Here is a 20,398-nt window from a genome sequence, read left to right on the forward strand (position 1 = left end):
AGAAAAAAGGTCTCTAGTGTAAGCTAATAGCAGCCAGTCAGTGTCCTTCAAGCGGCTCTGTCAGTCCTTCCTTCAGCGTGTGCTCTCCAGAACTGTTCCAGTGCACATTGCCAATCCTATTTGGTGTCTCTATAGCGTGCTTTTAAAACCAAATTTTTTTTTTCACTGTTATAGATTGAATAGCAGTTACTTGTCTTCAAGCGGGTGTGTCAGGCCTACAGTGTGTGCTCTGCAGAACTGTTCAAGTGCACATTGCCAATCATATCTGGTGTCTCTATAGCGTGCTTTTACAAAGAAAAAAGGTTTCTAGTGTAAGCTAATAGCAGCCAGTCAGTGTTAATCAAGCGTCTCTGTCAGTCCTTCCTTCAGCGTGTGCTCTGCAGAACTGTTACAGTTCACATTGCCAATCATATCTGGTCTCACAGTAGCTTGCACGCATAGTACCACTAATCCCAAAAAAAATGACAGGCAGAGGCAGGCCACCCCGCAGGGGCCGTCGTGGTTGTGGTGCTGTGATTCCCTTTTGCCCTAGAATAATGCCCAGTTTTCAGAAGCCACGTACCCTGAACTTGAAAAGTTCTGAGGACATAGTTGACTGGCTAACACAGGACACCCAATCTTGTACAGCCTCCGCTCGGAACCTTGACGCACCATCCTCCTCCAGCTTAGCTTCAGGCACCTCTCAAGATACCACTCACCTGCCTGCTGCCACCACCAAAACTAGCACCACAGCCGCTTTACTTGGTATGTCAGAGGAGTTATTCACACACCCGTTTGAAGAAATGAGTGATGCGCAACCATTATTGCTAGAGGATGTAGATAACAGGGATATGTCCAGCTTTTACCATACAATCTGGTTGAGTCTGAGGCGTTCAAAAAATTTGTAGCTATTGGGACACCGCAGTGGAAGGTACCCGGACGGAATTTCTTTTCACAAAAGGCAATCCCCAACTTGTACTCGATTGTGCAAAAGGAAGTCATGGCATGTCTGGCACACAGTGTTGGGGCAAGGGTCCATCTGACCACTGATACCTGGTCTGCAAAGCATGGTCAGGGCAGGTATATCACCTACACTGCGCATTGGGTAAACCTGCTGACGGCTGACAAGCAAGGAATGCGTGGCATTGCAGAGGAGTTGGTGACACCGCCACGAATTGCAGGCAGTCCTGCTGCCACCTCCTCTACTCCTCCTACTCCATCCTCTTCCATAACCTCCTCGGCTGAGTCCTCTTGTGCTGCTGCATCTTGCTCCACATCAACGGCACCCCCCCAGCTCCCCAGGTACTATTCCACATCCCGGATACGGCAGTGTCACACCGTCTTGGGTTTGACTTGCTTGAAAGCAGAGAATCACACCGGACAAGCACTCCTGTCCGCCCTGAACGCACAGGTGGAAAAGTGGCTGACTCCGCAGCAACTGGATATCGGCAAAGTGGTGTGTGACAACGGAAAAAATTTGATAGCGGCATTGAAGTTGGGCAAGTTGACACATGTGCCGTGCATGGCACATGTGTGTAATCTGATCGTACAACGCTTTGTGCATAAGTACACAGGCTTACAGGACGTCCTGAAGCAGGCCAGGAAGGTGTGTGGCCATTTCAGGCGTTCCTACATGGCCATGGCTCACTTTGCCGATATCCAGCGGCGAAACAACATGCCAGTGAGGCGCTTGATTTGCGACAGCCCTACACGTTGGAATTCAACACTCCTAATGTTCGACCGCCTGCTCCAACAAGAAAAAGCTGTTAATGAATATTTGTATGACCGGGGTGCTAGGACAGCCTCTGGGGAGCTGGGAATTTTTTTGCCACGTTACTGGACGCTCATGCGCAATGCCTGTAGGCTCATGCGTCCTTTTGAGGAGGTGACAAACCTAGTCAGTCGCAACGAAGGCACCATCAGCGACATCATACCATTTGTTTTCTTCCTGGAGCGTGCCCTGCGAAGAGTGCTGGATCAGGCTGTAGATGAGCGTGAAGAGGAAGAGGAAGAGTTGTGGTCACCATCACCACCAGAAACAGCCTTATCAGCATCGCTTGCTGGACCTGCGGCAACGCTGGAAGAGGATTGTGAGGAAGAGGAGTCAGAGGAGGATTGTAGCTTTGAGGAGGAGGAGGAGGAGCAAGACCAAACACAACAGGCATCCCAGGGTGCTCGTTGTCACCTATCTGGTACCCGTGGTGTTGTACGTGGCTGGGGGGAAGAACATACCTTCAATGACATCAGTGAGGAGGAGGAACGGGAAATGAGTAGCTCGGCATCCAACCTTGTGCAAATGGGGTCTTTCATGCTGTCCTGCCTGTTGAGGGACCCTCGTATAAAAAGGCTGAAGGAGAACGACCTGTACTGGGTGTCCACGCTACTAGACCCCCGGTATAAGCAGAAAGTGGCGGAAATGTTACCGAATTACAACAAGTCGGAAAGGATGCAGCATTTGCAAAATAAATTAAAAAGTATGCTTTACACAGCGTATAAGGGTGATATCACAGCACAACGGGAATCTAACAGGGGGAGAGGTGGAAGTCATCCTCCTCCTCCTCCTCCTCCCACGACCACGCCGGCAAGGACAGGACGCTTTAAAGACGTGTTGTTGATGGAGGACATGCGGACCTTTTTAAGTCCTATGCATCGCCACAGCCCTTCGGGATCCACCCTCAGAGAGCGACTCGACCGACAGGTAGCAGACTACCTCGCCTTAACTGCAGATATCGACACTCTGACGAGCGATGAACCCCTTGACTACTGGGTGTGCAGGCTTGACCTGTGGCCTGAGCTATCCCAATTTGCGATAGAACTTCTGGCCTGCCCCGCTTCAAGTGTCCTGTCAGAAAGGACCTTCAGTGCAGCAGGAGGTATTGTCACTGAGAAGAGAAGTCGCCTAGGTCAAAAAAGTCTAGATTACCTCACCTTTATTAAGATGAATGAGGGATGGATCCCGAAGGGACTGACACTGGGCGATACATTCGATTAAAAAAGGCCTGATGAGATGAGCTGCCTTGGGCTAAAAATGGTCCACACGCTACTGTATTTTAGCTCTGAATGACGTTTGACTTGTGTGACTTATCCGCCACCAACTAGGGTTCAAGCCGCCATGTTTTAGGGCACTTTCTGCCTGTGAAACAAACATCAATTTTTCTGGCCGCTGCTACAGCAGCGGCTGCAACAGCAGCGGCTGCAACAATACCAAATTTTTCAGGCATGTGTACATGCCTAATTTTTAGGCCCACTGGTGCAGCACTGTGGCTTCAAAAACCAAACCAAAAAAAAATCCTCCAAGATGGCACCAATATACCAGTGGTCTAAGCATCTTCCCACCTTGGCCTAAAAAGGGGAGGTGATTCAACAATTAAAAATCTCTGCCATTTACACGTCCACTGATAGGAGACGCGGAAGGTATTAAACTGATATGAACAATACTAAACTCACCACTCCTATCTGGTGGCACATTAGCTTGCCCGCGCAGTGCCCCAAATTTCAAGTAAGAGGACCGACCAAGCATCTTCTTCCATCTCCCTGTCACATAAATCAATGCCATATCCATAGAAATTGTAGAGAATATCCAGGATAGTTTTACAGGGCCAAATCATGTCGCCTGTTGAAAGAGGTGACCTTGCTCGTGTCCCAGGTGTGCGGTTCCTAAAATGGCTGCCATATACATGTCCTCTGATAGGAGACGCGGAAGGTATTAAACTGATATGAACAATACTAAACTCACCACTCCTATCTGGTGGCACATTAGCTTGCCCGCGCAGTGCCCCAAATTTCAAGTAAGAGGACCGACCAAGCATCTTCTTCCATCTCCCTGTTACATAAATCAGTGCCATATCCATAGAAATTGTAGAGAATATCCAGGATAGTTTTACAGGGCCAAATCATGTCGCCTGTTGAAAGAGGTGACCTTGCTCGGGTCCCAGGTGTGCGGTTCCTAAAATGGCTGCCATATACATGTCCTCTGATAGGAGACGCGGAAGGTATTAAACTGATATGAACAATACTAAACTCACCACTCCTATCTGGTGGCACATTAGCTTGCCCGCGCAGTGCCCCAAATTTCAAATAAGAGGACCGACCAAGCATCTTCTTCCATCTCCCTGTTACATAAATCAATGCCATATCCATAGAAATTGTAGAGAATATCCAGGATAGTTTTACAGGGCCAAATCATGTTGCCTGTTGAAAGAGGTGACCTTGCTCGGGTCACAGGTGTGCGGTTCCTAAAATGGCTGCCATATACATGTCCTCTGATAGGAGACGCGGAAGGTATTAAACTGATATGAACAATACTAAACTCACCACTCCTATCTGGTGGCACATTAGCTTGCCCGCGCAGTGCCCCAAATTTCAAGTAAGAGGACTGACCAAGCATCTTCTTCCATCTCCCTGTTACATAAATCAATGCCATATCCATAGAAATTGTAGAGAATATCCAGGATAGTTTTACAGGGCCAAATCATGTCGCCTGTTGAACGAGGTGACCTTTCTCGGGTCCCAGGTGTGCGGTTCCTAAAATGGCTGCCATATACACGTCCACTGATAGGAGACGCGGAAGGTATTAAACTGATATGAACAATACTCCACTCCTATCAGTAGGTCCGTCCCATTGTGATTTATGCCCCCCACCCACCGCGCAGGGATGGGGGCCGGGGGGGAGGAAAGTAGGCCCCCCCATTGTGATTTATGGCCCCCACCCACCGCGCAGGGGTGGGGGCCGAGGGGGGGAGGACAGTAGGTCGCCCCATTGTGATTTATGGCCCCCACCCACCGCGCAGGGGTTGGGGAAGACAGTAGCTCCCCCCAGTGTGTATCATGGGCTTTGAGGACAGGTGTCAATCCATACCTGCCAAGTGACCCTATGTAGGGGTAACAGTCCCTATTCTGCTCTGTGTCAGTGTGTATCATGGTCTCTGTGGACGGGGAACAGTCTCTATTCTGCTCTGTGTCAGTGTGTATCATGGTCTCTGTGGATGGGGAACAGTCTCTATTCTGCTCTGTGTCAGTGTGTATCATGGACTCTGTGGACAGGGAACAGTCTCTATTCTGCTCTGTGTCAGTGTGTATCATGGTCTCTGTGGACGGGGAACAGTCTCTATTCTGCTCTGTGTCAGTGTGTATCATGGTCTCTGTGGACGGGGAACAGTCGACGGGGAACAGTCTCTATTCTGCTCTGTGTCAGTGTGTATCATGGACTCTGTGGACAGGGAACAGTCTCTATTCTGCTCTGTGTCAGTGTGTATCATGGTCTCTGTGGACAGGGAACAGTCTCTATTCTGCTCTGTGTCAGTGTGTATCAGGGGTTTTGAGGACAGGTGTCAATCCATATCTGCCAAGTGACCCTATGTAGGGGGAACAGTCCCTATTCTGCTCTGTGTCAGTGTGTATCAGGGGTTTTGAGGACAGGTGTCATCCATATCTGCCAAGTGACCCTATGTAGGAGGAACAGTCCCTATTCTGCTCTGTGTCAGTGTGTATCAGGGGTTTTGAGGACAGGTGTCAATCCATATCTGCCAAGTGACCCTATGTAGGGGGAACAGTCCCTATTCTGCTCTGTGTCAGTGTGTATCAGGGATTTGACTATCTTTATTCAGATTCAAAAATGACAATTCCAGGAAAAATTTAACAAACATTTACAAGAACATGTTATGCACATCATAGAAACAACGTAAACCTCTTTAAAGCCACAAACTTAAGACAAAAAATACGTACACACAATGTGTAAGGGTTTGAAAGAATATTCTGAATCCTTACATGTTTACTTTATTGTTTGTTTGATTTTTGTGAACCATATATAAACTACAAGCAGCGTGAAAACTATAAAAACTCAAGTGGCCATGCTGATCAAATTAAATAGTATGCTTTACACAGCGTATAAGGGTGATGTCACAGCACAACGGGAATGTAACAGGGGAAGAGGTGAAAGTCATCCTCCCCCTCCCACGACCCCGCCATATCTGCCAAGTGACCCTATGTAGGGGTAACAGTCTCTATTCTGCTCTGTGTCAGTGTGTATCATGGTCTCTGAGGACGGGGAACAGTCTCTATTCTGCTCTATGTCAGTGTGTATCAGGGCAGGGCTTTGAGGACAGGTGTCAATGTTAGGTGATTTCTGCCCTTTATGGATTAAAAGCATCAACTGTGCAATTTTCCATGGGAGTTTTGCCATGGATCCCCCTCCGGCATGCCACAGTCCAGGTGTTAGTCCCCTTGAAACAACTTTTCCATCACTTTTGTGGCCAGAAAGAGTCCCTGTTGGTTTTAAAATTCGCCTGCCCATTGAAGTCAATGGCGGTTCGCACGGTTCGCCGGTTCGCGAACATTTGCGGAAGTTCGCGTTCGCCGTTCGCGAACCGAAAATTTCGGGTCCGCGACAACACTAGTCTTCACTGCTTCATTCTCTGCACATAAACAGGGAAAACTATAGAGAATAACTGTTGGGTTTAAAACAGTCTCCAAAATAATAACATAGCTGAAGGATCTTGTCATATACTAAAGCTAGGGATGACATTTTTCATTTTTCTTTACATATACTTCATTTAAAACAAATCTATTTTCTTTCAAAACTTGATGAAAGGATCATTATCCCTTTAAGGACACAGCTTCACAAATAAAAGTGAATCATAAAAGAAAATTTCTGTCATGTGTACTTAAGGGGTTAACTTTTAAAATGTTTTGAGGTTACAGTTGTTTATTCAGGGATTAAATTAGAAAACATGGCAGATTGCAGGTTCTATCTGAGTAACTAGATGTCTTGCATTGCATGTCTTATCAGACCACGGCTCCCATTGTAAACGTTCATTAAAACATTAAAGAAAATAATGAAAACATTAATGAGATTGTTCAATGAGTAAAGTTTTATTGCAGAGACACATTACAGATAAGAAACAAGTGCTTATTGTATTTAAACAATATAAAGACAATTAAACAGAAAGGACGTTGCATAATATGTTTGAACTACAAGAAAATTAAGCAATGAATGCACCTTAAAATCAAAATTAGTGGTTTCACTAAAATCTATGCTTTCATTTTAATAATAATAATAACAAAGTATTTAACCAGGAAAGGCACATTCAGATTACTATAGTTTTCAAGTACGTCCTGGGGATGTTACCTTAGCCTTACATCCAGGGTTTGTTACTATTACCCAATTTAATGGTACTCATTTTATCTACCTCGGAAGGATGAAGGGCTGAGTCAACCCTGCTGGGTTGAACAGATTCTACTGATGATGCATTAGCCCACTGAGCTATCTCACTGGCAATATGTATCAGGGTTATTCACTAAAGTGTGATTTTTTATTTTTTTTGGGGGGGGGGGGGGGAATTAAAAGTGAATTCAAAGATCATTTCAAATTTTAGATTACAAAAAAATAGATAAATCCAAATCATAGTTGAGAAAATTTAAAATTTAGTCTTTTTTGGTTAAACATTTTAAACTCAAATTTATTGAATAACCCTGAAGTGCTTCTATTGAACTTTAGCAGTGGTGTCCGTGGCCAGAGCTGTGTCTGCTTTTCGAGACGCTTGCGCTGGATCCTCCCCTGTGATGTTGGCCACTAGTACCGTGGGACTTCTCTCCTGAGCTGTGCTTTCCTCCAGTGCTGGAGTGAAGTACGGCTGAAACACAATAATGCTGCAAGTTATTATCCAAATAGAAATGACAACATTACAAATACCTAACAACTTAATAACTATTGATAATACTGTCTGTATCAATAGAAATAAATGTTTGGAGAGATTTTGTCAGAGAAGCAATGCAGCAAATAAAATGTACATTAAGATAAGCACTCATATAACCAGTGTGTTTGTAAGGTTTTTATTTTGTTCTAAGATTCAATGTTCTCAAGTATTGTATCACTTACATATATTAACTGAATCATGAGCAGTCAACCTGAAATAAAACATAAACACATTATTTTAGTATTGGATAATTATCTCTCTAATTAGCTAACAGGAGCGAATACTTGTAATAACATTTCCAATGTGGTTGTTTTATCCTGCAGTCCATGCACCAGTTCAGAGAAGGGCTACTAAACTGGTCCATGGATTGCAGGATAAAACTTACCAGGAAAGGATACTGGATCTTAACATGTATTGCTTGGAGGAAAGACGAGACAGGGGGATATGATAGAAACATTTAAATACATAAAGGGAATCAACACAGTAAAGGAGGAGACTATATTTAAAAGAAGAAAAACTACCACAACAAGAGGACATAGTCTTAAATTAGAGGGACAAAGGTTTAAAAATAATATCAGGAAGTATTGCTCTACTGAGAGGGTAGTGGATGCATGGAATAGCCTTCCAGCTGAAGTGGCAGAGTTTAACTCAGTAAAGGAGTTTAAGCATGTGTGGGATAGGCATAAGGCTATCCTAGATGTACGATAAGACTAGATGGGCCGAATGGTTCTTATCTGCCGTCACATTCTATGTTTCTATGTTGTCCCTTTATACACAAGGCCATTTTAATGGGGCACCGTGTTATAGTTCAAATTAATTATAACTTTTTAAAACAATATTTCTTCACATTCTCTTTTTCTCTTAATAAAAACCCACTCGATATGAGTTTCTGCTCTATCATCTTTTATAAAGAAAATACACATGGTTCATAAAATGTGTTATTCTTTTTCACTTTGACATCATTTTAAACCTTTTCCTCTCTATTACATAATGGCTCAGAGATAATTAAATAACATGATAACTATAGAGATAGCATCACTACGGTATGCCTGGATCATGCACAATACTTTAACATCCTTGATAATGTTCTAAAATACAAGGAGCAGAAAAACGTATTTCCTCCCTTGTGCTATGGGTCCAAGCTCTAAAACTTTCTAGCACACGCATGGTGATCATCGGGAAACTCCTCAGACTCTGTGAGCTCTTTCTGGTTGCTAACTTGTAGATGTCAGCGATGATACCATAATTGAGGAGTGATGAACAAGGAAGTTCAATTGTCAATGCAAAAGGAATGTCTTTTTTTTTTTTTATAAATTACATTTCACTAGTCAGTGCAGGGATCTTAAATTGCTCCAGCTAAAATTAATAATATCAGGTATTAATAGACACTTTTGGCATAAGGGTATTAAGCCTTGCTCACACTGACAGAACACAATGAAATAAATAGAACATTAATTCCTTAGAATGCAGCATGGCATAAAATATCTTGCATCAGTGAAATCAACCCACTGTCATACACGGATAATTAATTTGTTAAGGACTCAGTAACTCACCTGCCCTCCTCTCCTTCCAGCATCTTCCTGTAGGTGGCGATCTCAATATCCAAAGCCAGTTTCACATTCATCAGCTCCTGGTATTCTCGCAGTTGGCGAGCCATGTCCTGCTTGGCCTTCTGTAGAGCACCTTCCAGCTCGGACAGTTTGTTCTTGGCATCTCTGACAGCAGATTCTCCACGTTCCTCAGCTTCATTTATTGCTGATTCAAGTGCAGAGCGCTAATAAACCATTTAATATTCCAATAAGTTACTTGCTTTTTTAATAGTTTTTTCCAATAATCATAATTAAAAACTATTCAATATGGCTCTGCCTTATATGTAATTAAATATATATGGGTTTCAGTTAGTTATGCTTTATTAGTACCTTAGTAACTCATGTGTCCCCTAGTTTTACCTGAGCCTTGACACTGTCAATCTCTCCCTTAATTCTTTGAATTGCTCGGTTCAGCTCACAGATCTCATCTCGGCTGCTCTGCAGATTATTTCCATTTCTTCCTGCAGCTGTACGAAGCTCCTCAAACTGCCCAAAAAGTGAAACATATAATGTGCATTGGTTTTACGCAACTCTGTGAATAATAATCTGCATATTATTCACTTGACGTTTGTGCTTCAATCGACTCACCCGTGACTGGTACATGGCCTCTGCCTCAGCTCTGCTCCTGTTAGCAATGTCCTCATATTGAGATCTGACCTCAGCAATGATTCCATCCAGGTCCAGATCCCGACTGTTATCCATGGACACAACCACTGAGGTGTCTGAGATCTGAGCCTGGAGCTGGGAAATTTCCTAGAAAGTTAAAAAGCAGATAAAGTGTTTTTATGGAACTTCTCAAATATGCAAGTCTTAGTCGAAAATAAAATCTTATAAATAAATTCCAGATATGAAATATATGAAAATATATTTACCGCATCATACAGAGTCCTCAAGAAGTTGATCTCATCAGTCAGGGAATCAGCCTTTCCTTGTAACTCAGCTCTGTTCATAAAAGCTGCGTCTACATCCTGAAGTAAGGAAATATATACATTAAGGGGACTGCTACTGTTCTATAATGATTTATTCATTTACATTTTAGAAATCTATAGAGTTTCCTTTTTACCCTTTTTAGTCCAACAAACTCATTTTCTGCCGCGGTGCGTCTGTTCCCTTCTTCTTCATACCTAGAATATTAAATATTAATAAATTTATGAAGAATTGCTACAAAGCAGAAACCTTTCTTCTTAAATGGAATTCAGTTTTAATGAAATGTTTTGCTAGTGTACATGTTAAAAGGTCAATCTGGTTATTTATTAAAAAGAGTATTCAAACTAAATTTCAATTTTAAGGTCAAACAGCTGAACTGGTCAACTATACGTCAACAATACTATAAGTCAACTATACTTTCACTTAGGCTACTCTGACCTTAAATTTGAAATTCACTTTGATGTCACTTTGCAGTCTCACGTTAGCAAGTAAACCTGTAGGTATCCTTGGCAACTATGTTTTATTGTAGCACTGACAGTGCAAATAGTCTTTTTGGAAATTTCCTCAGGTTATGTCATATTGTTCTCTAGCAGTCTCTCAAAAACAGCGATGGCAGACATTGCACTGAGCACACTGTTAGCCGTTTCAGGCAATTGTTGCTGACCAAAGTTGGACAGGCTAATGCAGTGATTTACTTCCACATTAACCAAGCTGTAGAATAGAGCATTTTAGTTAAAAGTTAAAATATTTAAATCTCTTTAGTTTGGAAAAATGGTGTCTCAGAGGGGTTATGATAACATTATACAAATATATTTGGGGCCAGTATAAACCATTATCTGGAAATCTATTCATAAACAGAGCTTTACATAGGACACGCATTTAGGCTGGAAGAAAGGAGATTTCATCTAAGGCAAGGAAAAGTGTTTTTTTCCCACAATAAGAATGTGGGATTCCCTGCATGAAGATGTGGGTTTATCAGAGTCCATACAGATGTTTCAGCAGCAATTTGATAAATACTTCAGCAACATAATATCAAGGGATATCATTTCTAATTAGTGGGGTAATAGCTGATTGATCCAAGGAGAAATCTGACTGCCATTTTGGGGTCAAGAAGGAATTTTGTTTCCCAATTTGTTGCAAAACTGAAAGCGCTTCAGACTTGGTGTTTTGCCTTCTTTTGGATCAACAGCAAAAACATATGTGAAAAAAGCAGAACTTGATGGGCGGAAGTCTTTTTTTTTTTCTTTAAAATTGTTTGCTTTAAATCCACTACAATAAATTACAGTGGTTATATATGTATATATATATATATATATATATATATATATATATATATATATATATATATATAGTGCCCCTTTAGAAAATATTTTTTTCATTTTTACCAGTGAAATAATATACTAGAGATTATACAGAAAAATTAGTTTCTGGGTAAATGCATTAATAGAGCTATATAAATTGATTGTTTAAAAATCAAACAAACAAAAAACAACATACCTTCTCCTTAGTTCTTCCACAGATTGTTCCATGCTGTTCCTTTCTCCTTCTAGACGTTCTCTCTCACATCCCAGGTTTCCCAGCTGTCTCCTAAGGTTACTGATAAAAGCTTCAAACAGGGGTTCAATTTGATAATGGGCAGTTTTTTGTTCTTGTAAGAGAGCCCACTTAGTCTCCAACATTTTATTTTGTTGTTCCAGAAATCGCACCTAAGGTTAAATTAGAAAGTTTATTGGAAATAATTTCATGACTTATTTTATTTTAATTTAGCTTTCTTGAATATCACATTTTATAAAGAAGTTATAGAATTTAAATATGTCAATATATATATATATAAAAAAAATATATATATACATGCAAATCAAAACACTTAAAATGAACATGTACTATAAAGTATTACTGCTTCAATATTCAGAGGTGTAGAAAATATAACTGCTATGGTATTAGCCATGAACAAACAAACATACAATTCTTATAATTGTCCGTGGAGCAAATTTACTAGAACTCAATCTTAGAAGACATTAAGAAACATGAGTGAAGACAGATTAGGTTGATGTTAGAATCAACATTTACAATAAATAATATTTAAAAGCCATATCCATGGAACCTCATGCAGCAAGCAAAGATTGAAATTTCCTCTGTTCATCTCATAGGACATGTCATGAGAGGATAAGAGTGATCCAAGAGAAGAGCTTTGGCTTTTCGAAAGATGTGTAGTAAAATAAATATATTGTATCTTCTGCTGGTTAGATGTTTCTCTCTAGTCTACTTATAATGTAAAATAATCTCACCTTGTCAATAAAAGAAGCAAATTTGTCATTCAGACCCCTGATTTGATTTCTTTCATCAGTCCTCACTCTCTGGATGCTTGGGTCAATCTCCAAGTTGAGAGGGGCCAGAAGACCTTGGTTTACAGTAACTGGGGTGATGCCTCCAGAGCATGCTGTTCCCACAAATCCATAGCCAATACCTCCATGTCCAGATCCATGTCCATTTTTCCCAGAATAAAAACTTCCCAGTGAGCTCTTGTGTCCTTTGGAACCCATACCACAGGCACTTCTGCTGCTAAAGAAATTTATTGACTTCTTACCATCATTTGCAGAGTTGGAGGAGTGAGAAAATGTGTGCTGTGAGCTCCCATGTTTAGGTGAAGCTATTGAACAGGAGCTGAAGTGCTTGTGTCCAGAGATCCCAAGGATGGAGTGATGAGACATGTTGATTCTTCTCACAGAGGAGATGTAAAGACAAGATACCAGGTACAGTCTGCACTGCAGAGTCACACATTCTGGGCACAAACTGGCTGCTTTTATATTTCACATGGGTGTTAACACACTCACCTATAAATAGCATCATTGTCTGCTATAAGCATTTATTGTGACTATTATTACTTTCCGATTTCATAGAAGTAACGCATCAAGCATCAACATATCTACAACATCAAAGCAAAAATCATTTACTGTAAGCTTCTAATAGTTTAAAGTGTTTTAACTGAATGTGAGCCATGGACCTCATGCAGTATTTCTGTCTTAACATAAGTATAATCAAATATAAATGCTACCATGGTTAAACAAAAAGATTAAAAAGTCGTCCTGTCTGGTACAAATATCATTAGACTAAGTTTTGAATGTCAAACAAAAACATTAACATTAAAAGTTCAGAATGACATGTAACTTTGTAAACAGCCCAGCTGTAAGGCAGTCAGGAATGACCAGTTTGGGTTATGTAGATCATGATTAGATAAATGGACACTGAGAAAAGTTGGATCAGAAAACACTTAAGTCAATAAAAACAAATATATGTAATGTAAACATTTGGCCCAAAGTAAAGAAACGGCTTTAACTGTCAGAAACTGAAGTGGCAAGCTACATAGCTATGTAGGCTACATTCGTTCAATACATTATTGAACCTATTTATGCTAATAAATTGCAGGAAAGAGAATAGTGCAATAGATACCTAAAATGATAATAGGTGCCCCTCTAAGCATCATAAACTCAACAACTCATGTAATGGTCATAGGGTCAAGAGTTTTAAGAGTATTTCCCCATGGATTGTGTCAATATACTGGTATTTAGATTTTTCCAGCACCTAGACTTGGCCCTCTGCTACGAGTTGTCTAATACAGAATTGAATGTCCGTATTTGCTATTTTCCTTTGGTCTGCAATGCTAGGCTGGAAGCACTGGACAAACTCCCTCCTTAGCTTATTATTGTTCAATTAGCTACTGCTAAAATCCAATTACACATAATCTAAGCTGGAGTACAGTTGATGGGCTTGCAGTTAGGACAACAGGGATATATTTTGAAATAATACTATGAGTATTTTATATAAAATGATACATTACTAGTAATTTGTCATTCATATTTACTATCCACACTCCTATAGGACACAGTACATAGGAGGAAATTATAGAAAACTTAAAGAATTAATTTTAGAACATCTATATATATATATATATATATATATATATATATATATATATATATATATATATATATATATATATATATATATATATATGTATTTATTTATTTATTTATTTTTTAAATATAATAAACATACAGTCCTCCTACATTGGAATTAAAAATCAATTCCAGTTTAGTAGGAATAGAACAGGCATATTGGAAGGGAGTAATCAACTAAAATAAAATGGATAAATTGGTTAACAACTTTACAACCACATGGTTTAAATATAGAAATAGATTGACATTGTTTTTTGGATAAATGAATTTGGGGAATGTAAGCTTTTTTGGTTTGTTATTTCATCACAATTACAATAGTATAATATTCATATTAATAAGAATAAAATTAACATTTGTATATGCCCAGAGTTGCTTACAATTACTTAACATCTTTGAAAGATGTGACTCCAGATTTCAGAGAGACCAGTGTATTTTGTCCAAGTGGATGGAATTTGGTGACATATCTTAGAAAACAATTCTATCTATTTATATATGTCTTACCACTATTTATTGTATACTTGGACTTTATATAATTTGATTAATTATTTGCCAGCTATTATAGGATAATAACATAACCCCCACTTTTATGTGGATGGGTTTTATTTCTAAGGACGCTTGATATCCTGACCATGTAACATCACATGGGGAAGTAGTTGGGAATGAGAAGTGTAAAGCAGTGCACGATGCAATGGCAAGTAATGCATGTTAATAGATTGCAATGTCATACGGCATGTTACAGGTCAAGTGGGATGGAGCACTTTGGTAGGGATATGAATACACCTATTTAGCATACTCCTACCTTGCAGTAGAGATGGAGCATTATGTTTACGTATGTGTGAATTTATTTTTCTGTTATATGTTTTCATTACTTAAATAAGTGGTGCTCATTTAGTGATATTGACCTGAGATATTTTATTCTATCTGAATTTATAGCCATGTATGCAATTTGTGTTTTCTACGTTTACATTTTTTTAGTTTGTTTCAGTTTTAGATGTCTTTTTCTTGGCAAAATTTTAATAACTTGAACATTACATGATGTCATTATTGAAATCATATTATTGTGGTAAAGAGTAATGCAAAACAAATTTACAAATAATTGTTGTGAATTTGTTTACCGGACAAATATAATTGTATCAAACTTTCCTTATTTCTAAATATTAAGACTTATTTCAAGCTACAATGAGAATTATTTTGAGTCATGCATGGTAATTTTATTTATTTAAATTTGCAGCATGTAATATTCGTCCACATATAATTTTATAAATAATTTTAATATTTCCATATCTCCTTCTTAAATACCATTCTAACAGGAGAGCAGATCACAAAACAAGCCGGAGTCAGGGAACCAGAGAGTAACTTAGTCAGTTTATCCAAGGTCAGAGGCAGGCAGCAAAGAATGTGGAACTATCAGCAAGCTGGGTCAAATACAGAATATTCAGAAAAGTAGCCCCAAGGAATCGCACGCACCGAATCAGGCAAAGAACTGGCAACACACAAGTGGAATCCAGGGTTTTAAAAAGGCCAGACCCAAAACCAAAACTTACCTTAATGATTATGTGTGGGAAATTATGTGAATTGCAAATCAAAAGTGAATAAGAAGAAGAAACTCCTAGCAGTCCATGAGAGAAAAGCTAATGGCATACAGATGCCACCGGACACATGAGTTCCAACAGCACCCCTCCCTTTGAGGACAGACCTTCTGGCAGGAATCACTAAGTTTAGAAGGAAATATTGCATGGAACAGATGTACTATGGAAGAGGAGAAGACCTCATTGTGAGGAACCAAGGACCTTTCCTCAGGACCTTACCTGTTACAATGAAGCAAATAAAAAACCACACCCCTCGAGAAACTAGAATCAACAATGGTTTAAAATCAAACTCCTCTTGACTCTCAAAAATAACAGAAGCAGGAAGTAGAAAAATAGAGGGCTATTTGTGTTACACAAAAGTGGTTTGGATAAAGACATGTAAATGGTGTTTAGAATACGAAGATATAACAAGGAGCCAGTTTGTGCATAGGACCTCTGAGATGAATGTTTTTAGTGGCAAGCCAAACTCAACCCCCTACATGGGAAGTAGGAGCAGCTGCACAACTCTTATCTGCATGCTTCTTCTGGAACCAAAGTGTTTTGAGAAATATGTGAACCTGTGCCCATGTAGAATGGATGTCCTCAAGATGTTGATCCAAGCCTGGTTACCTTATTCCATAAAAGAGCCAAGTAGAGCAACTAGACTATAGCCACAGCAAACAATGAATTGAGTTTATATAGTAGAGGTATGCACCGCATTGTGGTGGGCAAATTGCACCACAGAGCTATTATCCTGCTGGTCAGAGCTGAAAAACTGAAGATATTGTTCAACAAACTGTTTTGTGTGCTCTGCTGCTCTGTTGGTTTGAGGGTGAAAGGTTGATGAGAATGATAACTTAACATCCATTTCATAGCAGGACTTTTTCCAGATTTTTAAAAAAACAAAAAAAACAATAGCAATTTGTCTTAGAGAGGGCATCATCCTTAACATCATTGGAACCAGGTCTATATGTTATAATGTAGTGGAACCTGGACAGGAATATAGTCCACCTGTCTAGGATTAAGTCTTTTGGCCTCACTAAGGGAACTTAAGGTTGTTGTGGTCAGTCAAATGGTAATGGGAACAACAGTACCCTCCAATAAATGTCTCTACAGTGACAGTTCTGGCATGTGCACAAGCCGCGCCAGGGGCGCCTCACTGGCCCAGAATGCGCTGCAATGTAGAGTCAAGATGGGTAAATATAGGAGCACAAGTAAAGGCTGTTTTACTTGTTTCAAAAACAGTGTGTGCAAGTGAAGTCCACTCCTTGGGACCATTTTTAGTTAAAGCTATGAGGGGAGCTACTATCTTGGAATAATCATGTACAAATTTCTATGACAGTTTGAAAAGCCTAAAAATAGTTTTTAACCAACTTGGTTGTGGCCAGTATAAAATTGCAGACAGCTTAGTGGGGTCAATTTCAGAACCTTGAGCAGAGATATTAAACCAAAAATGGTAGCGTTCTGTTCTAACATGCACTTTTTTAGCGTACAAGTGTGTTTCTCTAAGTTTCTGTAAAGCCAGGGCCATGTGTTTGTGATGTGTTGAAATTTCTGGAGAATGAACTAGGATGTCATCCAGTTATGCAATTAAAACTGTTGAAGATTTTCATGAAACACATCATTAATGAATTCCTGGAACACAGCAGGGACATTGCACAAACTATAGGGCATCATCAAATACGCAAATTACCTTAACGGGTGTTAAATACATGTTTCCATTCTTGCCACTCTTTAATACGGAGCAAATAATATGCCCAATGCAGGTCCAGTTTGGAACCTTTAACTCAATCAAATAATTCTGATATTAAAGGCATAGGTCTTAGGATACCTCAAGTAACCCTTAATAGGGAATGCATGGGGTGGGCGGCAGTACTGTAGAATGGTTGTGTATTACAAAAGCAAATACAAAAATGCACAATGTGCTCAAACTCCCAATACTCCTGGGCACCAGCAATGACTATAATACACATCAGCCCAATCATTCTATATCACCACTATTAGATTATTCCATTTGGAACAATCTACATAATAGTGGTGATATTACTGGTTCAAGGGTTTTATAAAAGAGTGCAGTGTAGCCATCTGGGCCAGGAGATTTTCCATTCTTCAAGTTGTTAATTACTTTCTTTATTTCTTTAATAGTTATATCCTTATTTAATTCAACAAGTTTTTCAGGTTTAATAAAAGGGAGTGAAATGTTATACTCTGGGTGGAGGGTATAAAATTGGGAACCGGCAGACCCACAGATGAAAACTTATAATAGCCAAAAATAAAAAGCTGTCTGACATGTGAAGATTAACCCCTTAAGGACCGCTGACGGTTCAGGACCGTCAGCGGTAAAACGTGCGTTTGGACCGCTGACGGTCCTGAACCGTCATAACGGTTTTGGGCAACTTACCTGATCGCCGTCGGTCCCACGGCGGCGATCAGCTCTCCTCCCGGTCCAGGGGGACTGCCTGTCTGACCGGGCAGTCCCCCCTCGGCAGATCAGGACCCCACGGCCATGTGATCACTCGATCACATGACCGCAATAGGGGTCTTTGTATCTGCCTGCAGGGGGACTGTCTGTGCTGACAGGCAGTCTCCATGCAAGTGAAAAATCATAAAATAAAGTGTTAAACAAAAAAATCAGTGTAAAAAAAATTATAATATGTGTATATATATATGATATATATATACATGTATTATATCTATATATACCTATATATAATATATGTATATATATCATATATATAATGCCACACTAAGTGTATTTTTATATTTATATATACGTATATTAATATAAAAATACACTTATATTTAAATTACACACGAATATATACAATATATATAATAACTATATATATGGTATATATATAAAATACAAATAATATGTTAATAAAAATAAATAACAAAAAATAAAAATAATTTTTAATAATTAAAAAAAAAATTATATATATATATTCAATTTTATTCTAACAGTATTTTGATATTGATATATATATATATTTATATCAAAATACACTTAGAATGTAATGATATATATATCTATGTATAAATAAATAAATAAAAATAATACGAAATATACATATGTCCACATACAAAATTACATTAATAATTTCATAAATATACACGTAGACGTCAAATATATAAATATGTATATATATTAAAATTCTACGTGCATATTTATGTAATATTTTTACCTAATTAAGTAATTTTAATGATTGCAATTTGAGGGACCTGCCTGCCAACCCAGGCCAAAAGTCCAGATAATTTAATTTGCTAGCACTGTGCTTAACCCTGTAACTTTCTATGACACCCTAAATCCTGTACATGGGGGTACTGTTTTACTCGGGAGACTTCGCTGAACACAAATATTAGTGTTTCAAAACAGTAAAACATATCACAGCGATGATATTGTCAGTGAAAGTGAAGTTTTTTGCATTTTTCACACACAAACAGCTCTTTCACTGAGGATATTATTGCTGTGATATATTTTACTGTTCTGATACACTAATATTTGTGTTCAGCGAAGTCTCCTGAGTATAACAGTACCCCACATGTAGAGGTTTTATAGTGTTTGTGAAAGTTACAGGGTCAAATATAAGGCTTGATTTTACTTTTTTTTTTTTATTGAAATTTGTCAGATTGGTTAGGTTGCCTTTGAGAGCGTATGGTAGCCAAGGAATGAGAATTAGCCCCATGATGGCATACCATTTGCAAAAGAAGACAACCCAAGGTATTGCAAATGGGGTATGTTCAGCCTTTTTTAGTAGCCACTTAGTCACAAACACCGGCCAAAGTTAGCGTTTTTTGCATTTTTAAAACACAAACAAATATAAATGCTAACTTTGGCCAGTGTTTGTGACTAGGTGGCTACTAAAAAAGACTGGACATACCCCATTTTAAATACCCTGGGTTGTCTACTTTAAAAAATATGTACATGTTAGGTGTGTTTCGGGGATTTATGACAGATAACGGTGTAACAATGTTACTATTGATACATTTAAAATATATATATATTGAAACAGCAATTTCCTACTTGTATTTATAGGCCTATAATTTGCAAAAAAAAGCAATAAAGCAGGTAAACACTGGGTGTTTTTAAACTCGGGACAAAATTTTTAATCTATTTAGCAGTTTTTTTCATTAGCTTTTGTAGATAAGTAAAAGATTTTTCAAGTAAAAGTCCAAAAACATGTTTTTTGTTTTTTTTTTTCACCATATTTTATTATTTTTTTTAAATACAATATATGACATAATATAAATACTGGTATGTAAAGAAAGCCCTTCTTGTCGTGAAAAAAACAATATATAACTTGTATGGGAACCGTAAATGAGAGAGCGGAAAATTACAGCTAAACACAAACACCACAAAAGTGTTAAAACTGCTCTGGTCCTTAACGTACAAACATCGCAAAAACAGGCCGGTCCTGAAGGGGTTAAGGCCATGTCGCTTTTAGTTGATAACATAAAAACAAAAACAAATGTGAGATGTTCCCCTTGTAGTTCAACAAAAGAAACTCTTTAGTTAAAATATGGCCGGATGGTCCCTATTTTTCTTTTTACGTAAAATTGTTTAATCTATTCTCCATTGAGAGCTAGTTTTATAGGCTAGGCTGTTCTTAATTTTAACATAGATCGGTAATAATGGACCTATGTTAGAATTTGTAAAATTAATTAAGTTTACTGAGTCAGTAAAA

The 20,398-nt window shown here is 38.9% G+C and overlaps 2 protein-coding genes across 4 annotated transcripts in view; one reads left to right on the top strand and one right to left on the bottom strand.

Moving 5' to 3' along the window:
• The window catches only part of LOC134570489 (keratin, type II cytoskeletal cochleal-like), a 76,034-nt gene that overhangs the window by 14,136 nt on the left and 41,500 nt on the right, over nt 1-20,398 (top strand). The gene's annotated exons all lie outside the window — the stretch shown is intronic.
• LOC134570473 (keratin, type II cytoskeletal cochleal-like) lies at nt 9,192-12,964 on the bottom strand. Its single transcript, XM_063428506.1, has 7 exons — nt 12,478-12,964; nt 11,687-11,895; nt 10,326-10,386; nt 10,135-10,230; nt 9,851-10,015; nt 9,623-9,748; nt 9,192-9,447 (listed from the first exon to the last, which is right to left on the bottom strand). The coding sequence occupies exons 1-7, from the start codon at nt 12,898-12,900 to the stop codon at nt 9,223-9,225; spliced, it is 1,305 nt and encodes a 434-aa protein (XP_063284576.1). The 5' UTR covers nt 12,901-12,964; the 3' UTR covers nt 9,192-9,222.

This window comes from Pelobates fuscus, chromosome 1 (genome assembly GCF_036172605.1).
Source record: "Pelobates fuscus isolate aPelFus1 chromosome 1, aPelFus1.pri, whole genome shotgun sequence".
Lineage (NCBI taxonomy): Eukaryota > Metazoa > Chordata > Amphibia > Anura > Pelobatidae > Pelobates > Pelobates fuscus.